Source organism: Gobio gobio, assembly GCF_949357685.1.
Source record: "Gobio gobio genome assembly, chromosome: 10".
Classification (NCBI taxonomy): domain Eukaryota; kingdom Metazoa; phylum Chordata; class Actinopteri; order Cypriniformes; family Gobionidae; genus Gobio; species Gobio gobio.
This window is the reverse complement of record NC_137116.1, coordinates 40,137,330-40,154,515: the sequence shown is the minus strand read 5'-3', so window position 1 is coordinate 40,154,515 and position 17,186 is coordinate 40,137,330. Positions and strand designations below refer to the sequence as shown.

Sequence of the window (17,186 nt, the reverse complement as noted above, 5' to 3'; positions counted from 1 at the left end):
ACCGCACAGCATTTTCACCCCTTGTCCCGCACGTCGCATATTGAGAAAATGTCCCGCATTTTCATCAGTCTGTTGGTTTTTAATTATCATATTAAGAAAACATGCATGCGTCCTTTTGCCTTTTTAAGAAAGCATTTCTTTTTTTTTTTGCGGCATCGTTTTTCACTTAGACATATTTAACAGTGCTTCGTCAAATGTAACATCCCGCCTTTCACAAATACAACAACAGCCGTTTTTAAAATCCTGTCCAATGGTTGAAAAGAAAGGAGTAAACACGGTCACTAGTAGGTTGTAACGGCTGTCAATCAAAATGTGGAGCGGTGATTCGTTCCATGTAGAAAATGAATGGATAATTCGGTAAATTGGTTATATTCTTAATATATAATATAATATATAAGACTGGCAATGAACTAATTTCATGTTGCTTTATATTTTATGTTCATTACTGGACTTGGTCAGATCTGATGCCTGCTGCCTTTGGGCTCAGTGATGTTGAATTTAAATGACATGTAAAATGTTACATTGCGATGTAATGGTGTTTTCTGGAAGGGACTAAAGAACAAAGTATTCTTATCATCTGAAAGGCAGAATACATATGTTTTAATTAAGTTAGATGGACATTGTGTAACAGTTTCAGGTTATGTTTTAGTGTCGGTAACATGTCCCACATTGTCCCACACAAACTTAGTAATTGTCCCACATTTGGTTTGTTTGATGGTGGTCACCCTATAGACGGTGTGCTTTACACCACTGCATCTGACGCTTTACATTGCACTTGGTGATGTAAGGCTTGGATGCAGCTGCTCGGCCATGGAAACACATTCCATGAAGCTCTCTACACACTGTTCTTGAGCTAATCTGAAGGCCAGACAAAGTTTGGAGGTTGAGTGGCTGAGTTGCTGTTGTTCCCAAATGCTTCCACTTTTTTCTACTACCACTAACAATTGACCGTGGAATATTTAGTAGTGAAGTTTCATGAATGGATTTATTGACTGAGCTCCAGAGAGCGACCCATTCTTTCACAAATATTTGTAGAAGCAGTCTGTATGCCTTGTTGCTTGGTCTTATACACCTGTGGCCATTAAAGTGACTGGAACACCTGAATTCAATGATTCGGAGGGGTGTCCTAATACTTTTGACAATATAGTGTATGTGTGTCATCAGGAAACAAAGGCGTAATCGATTTGATACATTTTCTGGAGAAACTGAAGAGACAGAATGCCACATTGTGAATGAAAAGACAAAAACTTTATTTGACATGGAAAAGCATAAACAAAACAAAACCCAAACATTTAAAAAGTGTAGTTCTCTATAAAATTTAGCACACAAAATATAGCTTTTCTTTGATATTGTAGGTCAAATCTACCCTAATAATTCAATAACGTATTATAAACCCTTCTTAAGGGAAAGGATTATGTACAAACCACTGGCCTTGCGGGAAAAACAAGTACAATCCAGTATACTTACAATGAGATAACAGCTTTTCAATGTTTTAAACCAAACTTTTACAGGTCAAAACTAAAAATCAATGTGAACTAAATATGTTTAACACAGTTTGCTCATTACAAATTCGTATGACAACCATTTAGAATGATTTTATTCTAATAACTGACTGACCAAAGTTAAAAATATATTATTGCGAAGGAGAAGTATTATTAGGGGGGAAAAAAGACAAATATGAAAGAAGTCAAAAGGAACAAATGTGTACATACATATTCACTATTTTTACATTATCTAAGCATTTAACTGGACACAAAAAAGTATTGAGTGCACACATCATGCTGTCAAAAGAAATAACACAATGAGATGGCCTTTCCGAAATTTCGCTCATTTAAAAAACATTACAACGGTTATTCACTGCAGTGAAAAAATGGTAACGTGCACGTGTTGATAGTGTGTAGATATCCAACTCAATTCCTAGAAATGATAAGTAGTTTAAAGGATCACATGACACTGAACCTCATAGCAAGAACAGTGTCAGGGTTTTAGCTGCTTATGTAAACAAGGTGAAATAAAACTACAATTATTTAAATGTTCATCAATAAACAAACATTCATAAGGTATTATGTATTAAAGACACAATTGAATGAATGCAACCTATGAAGGGAAACGCATCTATAAGGAGGGTAAAAAGAGTAAACATCCCTGAGTTATCTAGTTTTGGTTCAGAATGAAGTGCATTTGAGAATGTTTGACCTTTTTCCTTATAGCTAAAATATGGTGGTAGAGTTTATGAAAAATAATAAGACAAGACAAACACCATTTTTGATGCTAGAATTCTATAAATGTGGATAAAAAAAGTAGAAAGAAACAACAATTAACCAAAAACTATTATAGCAATGACTGAAAAACTTGATTAGGCCCTTAAAGCGTAGAAACAGGAAAGTGTGGTGCGTTTTTATAACTGGTCATGATTATGTCGATTTCTGCTATGAAAATGTACTTGTTGGTGACAGACGATGCTACTGTATTCCATTCGACAACAACCTGGACTCTAAACTAGCCGAAAACCACTAAACAAAGTGCAGTCTATAATCCCAAGCTTAAAACAGTCAGTTCTAAGATAAAAGAGGTGTATTATGGGTATCAGTAGCCCTCTCTGTGAAATCTGCTCATGTGTAAAATCTTAAAGAAACTACGTGTCTTGGAGTGCACACACTGAATGTGAATATTCATAATCTTTGATGTATAGAAAGTACCATCTACAATGAAGATAAGGTTAAACCATAATTAAGCAACATTAACCACTTGTTATTTGAAACAGACTCTTAATTTATTCAGAAAACAATCGGTAAAATAGATCATAGAAAAATCGACTGATGCTATTCTGCATAAAAAGAAACGGAGACAACACCACATCCTAACTCTTCTCTTCATCGACATCAATATCGTTTTCTTCCTTTGCTTCCTCTCTGACCTCACCGCCATCAGAGTCACGTGACTCTTCTACTTCCTCAACATCCACTTCATCTTCGTTTCTCTCCTCAAAGGAGGATTCCCCCTCATCTCTGTCATTCTCTTCTGAGCCTAGGAGAAAAATATGATCAAACATGATGTTTTTTTTTATATTATTGCTGCTTATGAAACTTTATATTACACTATGTGTGATGATTGTGAAAAGGAAAACCTCACCTCCAACTTGTTCATCATCACCTTCATCATCCTCCTGCCCCAAGTTTTGGCTATTCTGCTCCTCATCTTCATCTGAATCTGAGATGATCACACACTCGTCTCCGTTATTGCTGCCCTTAGGTTTGGCAGCGCTGCTGGACAAGGGAAATTGGTTAAAAAAGACATTTGGGAGAATCTGGAGGAGGAAATAAAATGTTTTAGGCTGGCAATTACCTGCCATTCTCTCGTGGCTCCCACAGTGGAGTCAGGTAGTATCTTAAAGGGTTTCTGTACAGATCTTCCTTCAGAATCTAGAGCCAAGGAGATGGAGTCAGTGGGGTTACAAAACATTATCCTTTCTGTGTGTGTATATAAGGATTTCGTTTCGTCTTGTTCATGTATTTTCTGTACCTAAACTCATGAGAAATGTACCTGTGCTATGTCATCCCTTCCTGGGTTGCTGTGATCACTGAACCAATGGAAGAAGCTCTGGTAGACTCCCTGTGATGTTCGACGCGGTTCTCCACTCCCAACCAGATTCTGCCCTCTGTGCCACAAAATTGGATTTGAGAAGGACACCGGAGACCCTGAACAAAACAAAAAAAGTATACAGATGATAATGTTTATTATATATACACAAAGACACACACATTCGTGAAAAGAGAGGTGCTGTGGTAGTGGTTAGCTCACCTCCCATTCCAAGATGAAGTTCTTTCACTATCATTTTGTTTTGAAAGAACGGGTTTCGCCGGAAATGGAAGCAGATGCGGTATCCAAGTTTGTTGTTCTTGAAAGATTCGATCTGTTTAATGACAAGCATATTAAAAATGTAAATCATTTGCCGTTTTGAAAACAGGTTTAATCAAGAGGAGGGGGGGGGGGGTACCTCTAAATTAGTCATGTAGCTAAGAGCGTCTTCATCAGACTCATCGATTTGCGCTGATAGATGTGGGTGATTCAGAAGCTGATTAGTTCCAAGTTAAGTGAATGACAACAAACATCTAGAAACCACAAATCAGCCTCATTTGGTTTTTGATGTAAATGGAAAAACAACAACCCCTAAGCATACAGCCTACATAAACATTATTATACTAGTATCAAGTACGACCTTTGGTGGAAATTCATGTCCCCAGGCATGGTAAAGTGTACATCTAATAACATTCACCTGTGAATCTTTTGACCTATTCAATTCCAGTCACTTATTTTCAAAAGATTCTTAAAACATTTTATAGAGACTGCAGTCAAGTTAGGCTTGTTTTTTATAAAGATATGTAAATACATAAATACTGACAAGAGGATGTAACCATTGCAACATCTATATCTGTATCAGGTATATCGACAAAAAATAGGTACTACATTAAAGATAAAACACAAATATATATGTATAATTTATATTTTCTTTAAAACAAACTTTAAACCCAGCAAAAAAAATTGAGGCAATCGGTTACATCAATTTTTTTTTAAGTTAAGAAATGTAAAGTTTAAGTAAGCGTGAGTATTTTGTACTCATACATTTGAATTGCTCTTAACTTCAAATATTTGAGTAAGCTAACTCATATATTTAACTTAAAATTACAACTTACATATTTTTAGTAGTGGAAACTAGCTAATTCAATAAATGCTATCCTGCTACTTAACAATGCTTTGATAGCATTAACACAGCACTTGCTGAATGAGGACAGCAACATAATACATTTAACATACTGTATATCTGTTCTCAAACTAAGCTCATGCTCCACTCGACACCCCCCCAAAAAAACAACATAATAGAAACTCTTCTAAACAAACATAAAACACTACTAAATCTCTACCTTAACATTAATGTTGCACAAAAACATTACATAGCACTTTCTCTCCCTTTTGAGTGTCATAGCAAAACATGCTGGGAAATAGAAATCCCAGTCCAGTTTCAGTTAAATTTAAGAATTAAATTAAAAGAAACAAGTTCATAAAACTCAAAACACTGAAACTATTCAGATTACTTCAAATGTGTCAGTTTTGTGAACTCAAAAGAAAAGTTCCAAATCCTCGTAAAACTTAATTTGATTGAACTAATTTGTTTAATTTGAGTTGGCTCTACTCAAACCAATTAATTATTTTGAGCATTAGGGTTTACAGACTGCGCTAGGGGCGACAAAAACTACCTCAGCCACTTCTGAAAGTCATTGAATAATTCGCAGACTGTGTTAAAGGATACAGCAGTAACCCAGAAGCCTGGGATTGCTTGCGTGATGGCGCTGCGCTGGTCCAAGTGAGGGCGTCGCTGGCGGCTCAGTTTCATCTCCAGACGTTGATGTAGACGCGCGCCTTTCTTCTCCAGCGCATCCAGCCTCATCTGTACCTGTGCGAGCAGCGAGACGGACTGCCGCACCTCCGGGGCCATCTTCACCGACACTATGGCACACTCACCGTCCTCGTTATCCTCATTATCAGAGGCGACAGACGAACTGGCCGTGGAGGAAGAGCCAGGAAGGGAGTCCTCATCGTCCTCCTCCTCCTCCTCGTCATCTTCATCCACAAACGATGCCTGCTCTGGATCTTCTCTGTCCTCGCAGATCAGCAGGGATGAGGAGCTGTCCGCCGCTGCTGCCTCCGTCCTTCTCTCGCTCTGAGAGCAACCTGGACGATTGGACTTATCCCTTGATTTCTCTCGGCTCGGTTTTTTGGACGAACATGGCATTTCTTTACAGTCTTCGTCCCCGTCTCCGCCGGTCAGGCTCGCAAGCGCCTCTGCTGCGGCGATTGCAGCGGAATCTGACGGCTGGCGCGCGCTCTCACCTCCACCAGCCTGTCTCGTGCTCTCCAGTGCGGCTGCTTCATCCTGAATTACCACATCCTTCTCTTCACTTCCTTCAGGGAGCTCAGCTCCGTGTTTTGGCTCACCATTCCCAACTTTCTCGGGTTCTGCATCTTCATGAGACTCATTCCTTGGTTCCCCATCACTTACTTTCGCCTGCTTGAGCAGCGTGGACTCACACTCAACACTCGGACTTGCGCTTCTTTTCCTCTGGTTAATTTCGGACGGCTGACTGCTGTCCGAGTTTGTACTCATGATACTGACTGGTTGTAGATTTATCAGACGATAATGATGATTTAAAAACAGACTGGATAAGTATGTTAACTGCGCGGGTCTCTATCCCTTGCCCGCGTTCGCATTACAGCACTTCCAATGTCCAATTCTGCGCAAATGTCAGCAGGCCTAGATAGCTCCTTAACGCCGAATGAGGCTAGTTCATATTCTCGCTGACTATCGCATTTCAAATATTTCCGTTTGATTTTGACACAGCATTCGCAACTTTGAGCTATGGTCCCCTTAAAAGTCACAATTCGTCTAAAATGCCCAGTTCTGTAGTATTTGTTTACAGTTTGCCCTTCCGTTCGCCATTTATCTGAGGCTTTACATACGATCGAGAAAACAATGCTCTGATTGGCTGAAATGCACCGCGCAAAAATCTCTCGACCAATCATAGACGTGCTACTGCAGTTGGTGACGAGTCATTTCATTGAGTACATCACCATTGCGTTACAATTACGCATTGTAGAATATTTCTTACTGAAACCGTTTTATATTACTTTAGTTTATGAGAAGCAAAACTTTATATTGTATATAGTGTGTTCTGGTCTGGAAAACAGCCTAACAGTGCAGGATTGCATTTCAGATAGGATCAAATATTTTATTTTCAAAGAAAAAAAAGAAAAGAACAGCAGTTGTTTTAACAGCATTGTTATCAACATTACGTACCATATTAAATGTATTTACATACGCTGCGATGTCATTAATACCATCATTATTGATGTACAGATGTAGGCATTATAAGTGTTACATACTTGTACATTTTTATCAGTCCATTTAAATGTGAGAAGTATAATGAAAATTTGCTTAACTTCCATTTCTTAACTTTATCTTTGGATGAAGTGAACTTTATATTGATTCTTGAAGAATTGAACACAGACAAAAAAGGCTGGTGGGTCTGAAATAGACTGCCAGCTATTGATTTAAATCTACCAGGTCTGTCATTTACATCATATTGACCATTCTTTCTAAAGTTGTTAATATTGTTAGTGGTTGAATGTGGTTGCAATCTCTTAATCAGTGTCCATTTGGGCCTGACATCTGGTAAGTTTCACCTTGTGGCGTCAGGGGGAGCAGGTGAAAAGGTGCCATCCAGGCGATATCCTGGTCTCTAGAGGGGGGAAAAAATGTAATTGCAATCAATCTCTCATGATTCAGAACTAAATGCCTTTATTAGTCAATGAGTCTGAGGTGTCTCCCAGCTCCAACAATAAAGCCACTTTATTAGAATCATCCTAAGAGCTCAAGGTATTTTTTTTATTTTTTTTATTTTTTTAACTAATCAGTCATCTTAAATAACCTTTTACTTATATTTATACACAAAACAAACTCAGTGTTTCCCACAGGATTTTGTGAGACTATGGCAGGCGAACCTTGGTTCCTCTAGGGCGTCCGCAAGTTTATTATTTTGTTTAAATTAAATCAGGGAAATTATAATACTTTTGTCCTAATTTCTACACTTGTGAGAAACTCTTGAGCTTTTATTTTGGTGGAAAACTGCCACCAGTTTCTGTGAAAACAGGTTTACAAACATTACATGTCATTACAAATCTAGTGAAATCCTGTAATGGAAATTATGCAAATGTAAAAAAAACAAAAAAACAAGCTGAACTGGTGCCTGTTCCATTCCCAAATGCACGCTAAACTCACAACACATGCAGAATGGAGTACACTGCATTCATTCACTGTGAACAGTTCTGAAGCGCAAAACATGAGAGCCTGCTCACTGCAGAGCTATGTGTGGAACGTGAAGCCCAGCTCTCCTCTCTGGATGTAAATCTCTATCCCTCCACTCATTAGATCCATAGAGGTGGAGCTCGACTTGGTCAAGGTCAACCCATGATGACGTCCAGAGAGGTGGAGTTCTGCAGTGAGCACCACTTGCAGAAAACGGATCACATGAACCAATGCTTTTAAACATGTAGTACAAAAAGACATAAGTCATAGCCTTTTGCGATTTTGTTAGGGGATTTATCCATATTGTGTTTTCGACTTAAGTTTGTGTGACAGATACTTCTCATTACATTGTTTTGCACCATTGCTTATGCAAAGTTTAAATATATTCTCGGTTCATTATGAAACTGTGGTAGGCCGCAACACTCTTATTAATGAATGGGGAAACACTGCAACTGTCCACAAACAGTGGAACATTAGTAGGAATATACACACAATGATACTGGCATCCTTTTTAAGCAGGAAGGACAGTTTACCTGTGTAACTTTTGTCCTTTTCTCCTGAGAAATTCCTCTTCATCTACAGTCCAAACAGAACCTTTTCTTCCTTCAACACGCACAAAGCACTTGTGAAGACTGAGGTTATGCCGAACAGCATTCTACACACACACACACACACACACACACACACAGAAGTAAAATAATGACTTATTACTCAAAAGCAACTTGATTTAATACGATTCACTTGGCCTTCCCCAGCATAAAACCACTGTGATTTCACAGCCAGGTCATCACTTTGTCAATGATGTTCAAGTTGTGAAAGTTTTCTGGTATGTAAACGAGAGGATGTGGCTTTCAGGATTGGCTTGTTTGTGGGCAGTGAGTCATGGAATGACATATAATAACGTGTGCTGTACAAATTCTGTATCTCATACCTTCCACGTGGCAGTGTTGTGACGGAAGTAGAAGAACGTGCGGGTAAACCAGTGATAGATTTCATTTAGAGTAAGCTGCTTCTCTGGGGACTCCAGGATCGCCTGGCATACAAGATGTTTTTTTATGTGACTGACAGGAAATGAAAAAGGTAATATACGGGAGATTTAATTCAGCAGTGCTTACCCATCGTATCATAGAGGCGTAGGTGAATGGTGGCCTCAAGTTTGTTAACTTATAATACTCAAAACTGGGGATAATCCCTATGGACAGCAAAAGAAAAAAAAATTATATGCTGTTTTGTTGTTTGTGGAGATGAAATATATTTTTAATTCAATATACACGTTCAGTTTCTGAATCAGTGTTTAAAATATGCATTTATTGTATTTAACTTTAATAGCTACAAATGTTTTTGGTGTGTTTGGGTGCTGAATGACCTGGTATAACTTGTGAGGTAGAGATCTGCCAGTATCCTTGTGTTAACGCATCAGCTGCCACTCTCTCACTGTCATACAGACCATTTGTGTTCTGACATGCTGCAGGTTGCAGGAGTCCTGACAGATGTCCCGGCTTCTCCACACCGCTACCACCCTGAGATCAGAAGGAGAAAATTACATCAATATATCATTTTGTGCATCATCTGGCCTTCGTCAGGCCCTAAAAGAAGGTAAAACAAAAAATCCTAACCTCAAGTGACAAACAGAACAAACCTATCCTGCTGTCATTATAGCACAATTTGATTAATGGCATTAGTTTACGTGCAGCTCACACACGGTTTTGACTTGGCTTTTCGAATGGTCCCTTTTTCAGTTTTGTAGATCAGTGGTTCACAGCACATCTTAAGCTCTATTCGGATGGGACTAGTTTTTACAAGGGTAGATGGAGTAAAGTAATTTTACCACAGGACTGTATGTAATTTTAATGGCCATTTCGCACAGGATATAAGAAATCTCAGTAAAACTAGAGGAGGGTGGGGTAACTCGATTTACACAACGCCGTCCAGGGGCGCCGCTAGCAATTTTGGGCCCTATGAAAGAATATGATGTTGGGCATTTGACTTTGTTTCATTGCTCTGTCCTGTCTGTCGGCGTGTTTTCAGTGTCCTCTTTGCTCCGCGATGTATTTTCTCTACGTGAGAACGTGTGTGTGGTGTGAGAGCGCCGTGGCTTGTCGGACATAGCAACAGGTCTTTACGAACGGTCAATTAAGCTCTGCTCGCTCAACCCAGAACGCCCCAATTGGGTGATGAAACATTGATTAAAATTAAGATACAATTTATACAAAACAAAACTTAATGAAGTGGTCACAATCATGTCTGACCCACTCCATGTCTCCTGGCATTGCGCATCTTATGATGTGTCCTTTTTCACTCATGCTGTTCACTTTTCATAATCAACGTAGACTGACAGATTGACAACATAGACATAAAAAATAACATTATAATATTTAAACATAAATATAAAACTAAAAACATTTTCTTAATGGCTACAACAATTATAGTAACCTACAGTACAGAGAAATTTCATGTCGGAGTGGGATTTGAACAAATGTAATTTTACCTGTGAGCATGGTTCATAAGTGGAGCGTTTTGCTGGATTTTGCAGAAATAAGCAATCATTTTGTTATATTTGTAACTCTTTGGTAGATTATACATTTATAATTTCTATAACATTACTACTGGTACTGTTTCTACTAATAAAACCGATCTCTGGGGGCCTCAAAATCGTCCTAACTTTCCCCCCCTTAACTGCGCCCCTGCCGCCGTCACCTCCCTGTCGTCATGTCGTCAGGCATATTAAAGGGTTACTTCAGCGAGTAGCATTAAGCTTTGTATCAGTAGAAACCTGGTAGTATATTCAAATTATCGTACTTTCCCCCCTCATGACCCCCTGAGACAAGAGAATTATGCATTTTATTTCTGGAAAAAATCCTCCGATGACGCAAATATCGTCATTTTGCGTCATCTGAGGATTTTTTTGGCCAGAGGGAGACTACAGCCCATGAGCATCACTAGGCCCTTTTTAGGGGGGCCTAACATATGAAACTGGCGGGAGGCTTCGACTTTGTCCCATTTTTTAATCTGCGTGTTCTTTAATCCGCTGTGGCGACGAATAGAGCGCACGTCGGTAGCAGAGGTGTGTGCGTTGATCTGAGCCTCTTTGGTCTGTCACCGCTCATCAATGTCAAAATATTTGAGAAAACCAATCAAATCAGAGTAGGCGGGCTTTGCTCACACAGAAGCTGCTGAGGCTGAGCACGAATTTTAGCAGCACGACTCGACGTCAAGTGCGAGATATGTAGCTAAACTAAACATTTCATATTTAAGTCAGAATTCAACGCTGCTTCTTTAAGTCAGAAATGTTAAACAAATGACAAAAATATTCAGCCAAATTAATAAACTTTTGTCTAATTAAGCCATTTTGATTTTAAATGGGCCTATGTAATGTCATTTATAATATAATTAACAAACAAGAAATATTAACAAAGCAGTTTTCTTCAGATTAGGCATAAGATTAATAGTTATGAATGTGTGCATTATTATAAATTAATAATTGTATTACTATGAATATCAAAACGACGGTGGGGGCGGTGTCATGGTGGGCAAGTGATAACCAGTAGCTGTGGCTTTGGGAGTGGCCTCTTAGGGCAGCGAAGCAAGTGCATTCTGGGAGTTGTTGTCTTTCATCCACATGAGACAAAAATAAATTTTCTGTCTTTTCTCAGTCTAGAAGGCACCAAATTCAAAAAATTATTTAATAAGTAATAATAATTTAACATCCATCCATCCATCCATCCATCATCTTCCGCTTATCCGGGGCCGGGTCGCGGGGGCAACAGTCTAAGCAGAGACGCCCAGACTTCCCTCTCCCTAGCCACTTCCTCTAGCTCTTCCGGGGGAACCCCGAGGCGTTCCCAGGCCAGCCGGGAGACATAGTCCCTCCAGCGTGTCCTAGGTCTTCCCCGGGGCCTCCTCCCGGTGGGACGTGCCTGGAACACCTCCCTAGGAAGGCGTCCAGGAGGCATCCGAAATAGATGCCCGAGCCACCTCAGCTGGTCCCTCTCGATGTGGAGGAGCAGCGGCTCTACTCCGAGTTCCTCCCGAGTGACTGAGCTCCTCACCCTATCTCTAAGGGAACGCCCAGCCACCCTGCGGAGAAAGCTCATTTCGGCCGCCTGTATCCGGGATCTTGTCCTTTCGGTCATGACCCACAGCTCATGACCATAGGTGAGGGTAGGAACGTAGATTGACCGGTAAATCGAGAGCTTTGCCTTGCAGCTCAGCTCCTTCTTCACCACGACAGACCGGTACATCGACCGCATTACTGCAGAAGCTGCACCGATCCGTCTGTCAATCTCCCGTTCCATCCTTCCCTCACTCGTGAACAAGACCCCAAGATACCTGAACTCCTCCACTTGAGGCAGGAACTCTCCACCCACCTGAAGCGGGCAAGCCACCCTTTTCCGACTGAGAACCATGGCCTCGGACTTGGAGGTGCTGATTCTCATCCCAGCCGCTTCACACTCGGCCGCAAACCGTCCCAGTGCATGCTGAAGGTCCTGGTTAGAGGAAGCCAACACGACAACATCATCTGCAAAAAGCAGTGACGAAATCGTGTGGTTCCCAAACCGGACACTCTCCGGCCCTTGGCTGCGCCTAGAAATTCTGTCCATAAAAATTATGAACAGAACCGGTGACAAAGGGCAGCCCTGCCGGAGTCCAACATGCACCGGGAACAAGTCTGACTTACTGCCGGCAATGCGGACCAAGCTCCTGCTCTGGTTGTACAGGGACTGAACAGCCCTAAGCAGGGGGCCGCCGACCCCATACTCCCAGAGCACCCTCCACAGGATGCCACGAGGAACACAGTCGAATGCCTTCTCCAAATCCACAAAACACATGTGGACTGGTTGGGCAAACTCCCATGAACCCCCCAGCACCCTGGAAAGGGTATAGAGCTGGTCCAGTGTTCCACGACCGGGACGAAAACCACACTGTTCCTCCTGAATCAGAGGTTCCACTATCGGCCGAATTCTCCTCTCCAGTACCCTGGCATAGACTTTCCCGGGGAGGCTGAGAAGTGTGATCCCCCTATAGTTGGAACACACTCTCCGGTCCCCCTTCTTGAAAAGAGGGACCACCACCCCGTTCTGCCAGTCCAGAGGTACTGTCCCCGACCGCCATGCGATGCTGCAGAGGCGTGTCAGCCAAGACAGCCCCACAACATCCAGAGACTTGAGGTACTCAGGGCGGATCTCATCCAACCCCGGTGCCTTGCCACCGAGGAGCTTTTTAACCACCTCGATGACTTCAGCTCGGGTGATGGACGAGTCCACCTCTGAGTCCCCAGCCACTGCTTCCTCAACGGAAGACATGTCGGTGGGATTGAGGAGATCCTCGAAGTATTCCTTCCACCGCCCGACGATATCCCCAGTTGAGGTCAACAGGTGCCCATCTCCACTGTAAACAGTGTTGGTAGGGCACTGCTTCCCCCTCCTGAGGCGTCGAACGGTTTGCCAGAATCTCTTCGAGGCCGACCGATAGTCTTTCTCCATGGCCTCACCAAACTCCTCCCAGGCCCGATTTTTTGCCTCCACGACTACCCGGGCTGCAGTCCGCTTGGCCTGCCGGTACCGGTCAGCTGCCTCCGGAGTCCCACAAGCCATCCAGGCCCGATAGGACTCCTTCTTCAGCTTGACGGCATCCCTTACTTCCGGTGTCCACCACCGGGTTCGGGGATTGCCGCCTCGACAGGCACCGGAGACCTTACGGCCACAGCTCCGAGCGGCCGCAGCGACAATGGAGGTGGAGAACATGGTCCACTCGGACTCAATATCTCCAGACTCCCTCGGGATCCGGTCGAAGTTCTGCCGGAGGTGGGAGTTGAAGATCTCTCTGACAGGGGGCTCGGCCAAATGTTCCCAACAGACCCTCACAGTACGTTTGGGTCTGCCGGGTCTGTCCAGCTTCCTCCGCCGCCATCGGATCCAACTCACCACCAGGTGGTGATCAGTTGACAGCTCCGCCCCTCTCTTCACCCGAGTGTCCAAGACATATGGCCGAAGGTCTGATGACACGACCACAAAGTCGATCATCGACCTCCGGCCTAGGGTGTCCTGGTGCCACGTGCACTGATGGACACCCTTATGCTTGAACATGGTGTTCGTTATGGACAAACCGTGGCTAGCACAGAAATCCAATAACAGAACACCGCTCGGGTTCAGATCAGGGGGGCCGTTCCTCCCAATCACGCCCCTCCAGGTGTCACTGTCACTGCCCACGTGGGCGTTGAAGTCCCCCAGTAGAACGACGGAGTCTCCAGTCGGAGCACTTTCCAGCACCCCTCCCAGAGACTCCAAGAGGGCCGGGTACTCCGCACTGCCATTTGGGCCGTAGGCACAAACGACAGTGAGAGACCTATCCCCGACTCGAAGGCGCAGGGAATCGACCCTCTCGTTCACCGGGGTGAACTCCAACACATGGCGGCTGAGCTGGGGGGCTATAAGCAAACCCACTCCAGCCCTCCGCCTCTCACCATGGGCAACTCCAGAGTGGTAGAGAGTCCAGCCTCTCTCTCGTGTTCAAGTGTGAACACTTCAAGTGTGGTTCCAGAGCCCAAGCTGTGCGTGGAGGTGAGCCCGACTATCTCTAGTCGGTACCTCTCGACCTCCCGCACAAGCTCAGGCTCCTTCCCCGCCAACGAGGTGACATTCCACGTCCCTAAAGCCAGATTCCGTGTCCAGAGATCGGGTCGTCGGGGGCCTCGCCCTCGACTGCTGCCCGATTCACAAAGCACCGGCCCCTTACGCTCCCTCCTGCAGGTGGTGAGCCCACAGGAGGAATAATTTAACAAAAAAGACTTGTTAGAGGCATAAAACTTATTTTACCTTTTTTTTTTTTTTTTTTTTTTTTTAATAATTTAACAAAAAGGTAAAATAAGTTTTATGCCTCTAACAAGTTCTTTCAACCATTTTTTTATCGGAATGGTAAGCAGAAAACACTTGAGATATGCCACACTTAGAACGCAACTGAACGCTTTTTCAAGCGCCTCCATATTTAAAAATCTGTGGAAAACTACTTTTAAACAGGAAATTACAGAATACTTACGTACATATTTACAGCGGGTCTATTCGGACGGGATTAGTATTACCTGGGGTAATTTTTCCAGACCTTTTTACAGAAGGTAAAAGTCGCCATAATCTTTACTGACATTGTCTGTAATGATTACTGAGATGGTTCATTCGGACGGGACTAAAAATCACAGAGAAGCTCTGGTAATAATTACTTTACCCCACCTCTCAATGTTAAACTAATCCCGTCCGAATAGGGCTTTAGATGTCTCCCTATTCAAACACACCAGATTCAACGCATTAGCTTATTAGTAAAGACTGCAAGACCTCACATGGCTGATAAGAGAAACATCCAAAATGTGCAGTGTTGGTACTTCAGGACCAGGGTTGGGAACCACTGCTGTAGATCCGCTGAGGATCATTGTTGATCATTGTTTTCAGATCAGATTTAGCTGGCAGACAGATGGCCTTGCATTTGTCTCAAGAATACACTGGTGTGAAGAAAAATCCATAAACTAATTAAAATCAAGATTATAATCCCTTCATCAGCACGCTTGGTGGTTAGCTGGTAGGAGATGTTTGTGGCGACAACATTTGGTCCATACTTTTTCCAGACCTACCGTTTTTGCCTGCCATTATATTTGTTCGGTCTTTAACAGAGGTCTGAAGATCAATTGATATAGCTTTTCTCAGAGCAATACATATTCTTACCTTAGTAAGTGAGCTTGCTGGGAAGATTTGAAATTGAATTGAATGTTTTTCACTTGTAAATTACTCTTCTTATGACACGTCTTAAAATATACTAGCAATTTGTAACTTTAACCAGACAGAATGAGCAGCAACAATAACATTTCCGAGCTTTGTTGCTGATATTTATTAATTATTTATTAATAAATTATTTATTTCTTTTTACAAATATATATAATATATATATATATATATATATACATACATATATATATTTGTAAAAATAAATAAATTATTTATTACTAAATACATTAATAAATAAATACATCAATTGCTGTTGTTTGCAATGCAGACAGCTATATGATATTTTTAAATATTATTTAATATAAGAGCGCTTACCTCAGAGGTAGATTTGACATCAAACAGGTGTAGCTGCATGGCCTGCAGTTTCTGCCTCTCTGCTGTCAACTAACAGTAACATTTACAAAGTAAATATAACACAGGGTCATAAGCAATCATCCATTTTATCATCCAGTTCATCTATAACCTCCTGACCACCATGTTCTATTTTTTAGCCCTGTGATACATAATAAATGGGTTCTGTATTTCCCACGTAAGCTGGTTAAATGTTGAACAAACTGTAAAACAAGCCATTTACAGTATGTTGGTTTAGTTTTTGAGTATTGGGGTCATATACCTGATTCTCCATGTATTGTACTTTGTCTTTCTGCATCCTCAGCTCGGCTGCACTTCTGTCCCCTGGGGCATGGTCAGTAGAAAGGTGTCTAGATTATGAAATACACATAAAGATGTACAGATATCAGGGGCATGTTGAAGTTCATTATTTGCTGCGGTTTCCGGGTTGAACGACATGTTTCCTGGAAATGGTTTGCAACGGGGTTTGAGATACGTTTTCTATTGTTTGGTGGGTGTGTCAAATATGTCAGCCCAATCAGCAGCAACATGTATATAAACCATGCAGTATTAAAGAGACAGCTCGCACAATGGGTCCAAGTAAAGTTGTTTACAAATGTGTCCGCTGCAGCTCAGTGTATGCAACAATTGAAGATATTAGAAAACATGATTGTCGTAAGAGTTTTATAGTAAAAATACAGCATATCAACATGATGATGTAGTTGTTTATATTTTTAGCTTCATTGCAAGGCAAGTTTATGTATATACCAAATTTCATACACAATGGTAATGAAGTGCTTTACATAAAAATGAGAAAGAAAATACAAGGTATTAAAAAAGGAAGAACTAGAAATAAAATGATAAAAATTAGAATTGATTACCTGGAGATTAAAAAAGGTTAATTAAATGGAATGGGCGATGTTCTCTTTCATTCTGGACGGCAAGGGCAGTGGCTGTAACATCGAGCGTTTTTTGCAGTATTAAACACGTATTTATATCGATTTCATCAGGCTCCGAAAATTCTTCAAAAAGAACTCAAAGAATGGCCTTCTCAGCTGCCATAGTTGCAACTCTTACGTCATCAGAACAGGGTGTTCAACGCAGCTGTTTCCGTTTAAAAAAACGTTTGTTTTGCAACGTTTTGTCGGGGTTGAAAGCAGCCCAGGAATTGTTGGAAGTATTTATTAAATTATATAGTTATTAATTACATAATTGTTTTGTGTCTC

General features: G+C 41.7%; 2 protein-coding genes across 11 annotated transcripts in view; both read right to left on the bottom strand.

Moving 5' to 3' along the window:
• Positions 1–1,222: 1,222 nt before the first annotated feature.
• tspy (testis specific protein Y-linked) lies at positions 1,223–6,972 on the bottom strand. Of its 2 annotated transcripts, none has more exons than XM_079828098.1 (7): positions 5,309–6,972; positions 3,998–4,075; positions 3,802–3,913; positions 3,544–3,698; positions 3,346–3,422; positions 3,133–3,263; positions 1,223–3,027 (listed from the first exon to the last, which is right to left on the bottom strand). In XM_079828098.1, the coding sequence occupies exons 1-7, from the start codon at positions 6,161–6,163 to the stop codon at positions 2,861–2,863; spliced, it is 1,575 nt and encodes a 524-aa protein (XP_079684224.1). In that variant the 5' UTR covers positions 6,164–6,972; the 3' UTR covers positions 1,223–2,860. The 2 variants fall into 2 exon arrangements, with proteins under 2 accessions (XP_079684224.1, XP_079684223.1); XM_079828097.1 differs by having other exon boundaries at positions 1,229–3,027; positions 3,133–3,266.
• Positions 6,762–17,186, bottom strand: part of foxp3a (forkhead box P3a) — a 24,198-nt gene continuing 13,773 nt past the window's right edge. For all 9 annotated transcript variants that reach the window (XM_079828109.1, XM_079828102.1, XM_079828103.1 and 6 more), the window contains 7 exons: positions 16,244–16,331; positions 15,946–16,014; positions 9,228–9,381; positions 8,977–9,053; positions 8,793–8,894; positions 8,395–8,516; positions 6,762–7,295 (listed from right to left, as the gene is read on the bottom strand). In XM_079828109.1, the coding sequence (XP_079684235.1) occupies positions 7,202–7,295; positions 8,395–8,516; positions 8,793–8,894; positions 8,977–9,053; positions 9,228–9,381; positions 15,946–16,014; positions 16,244–16,331 (706 nt within the window). In that variant the 3' untranslated portion in view covers positions 6,762–7,201. The remainder of the gene's footprint in view (positions 7,296–8,394; positions 8,517–8,792; positions 8,895–8,976; positions 9,054–9,227; positions 9,382–15,945; positions 16,015–16,243; positions 16,332–17,186) is intronic.

Coding starts and splice junctions, on each gene's coding strand:
- tspy (XM_079828097.1), bottom strand. CDS start 6,163: ATGAGTACAAACTCGGACAGCAGTCAGCCGTCCGAAATTAACCAGAGG. Junction 3,914..3,997: donor GCTACATGACTAATTTAGAG/GTACCCCCCCCC, acceptor GTCATTAAACAG/ATCGAATCTTTCAAGAACAA. Junction 3,699..3,801: donor ACTTCATCTTGGAATGGGAG/GTGAGCTAACCA, acceptor TGTTTTGTTCAG/GGTCTCCGGTGTCCTTCTCA.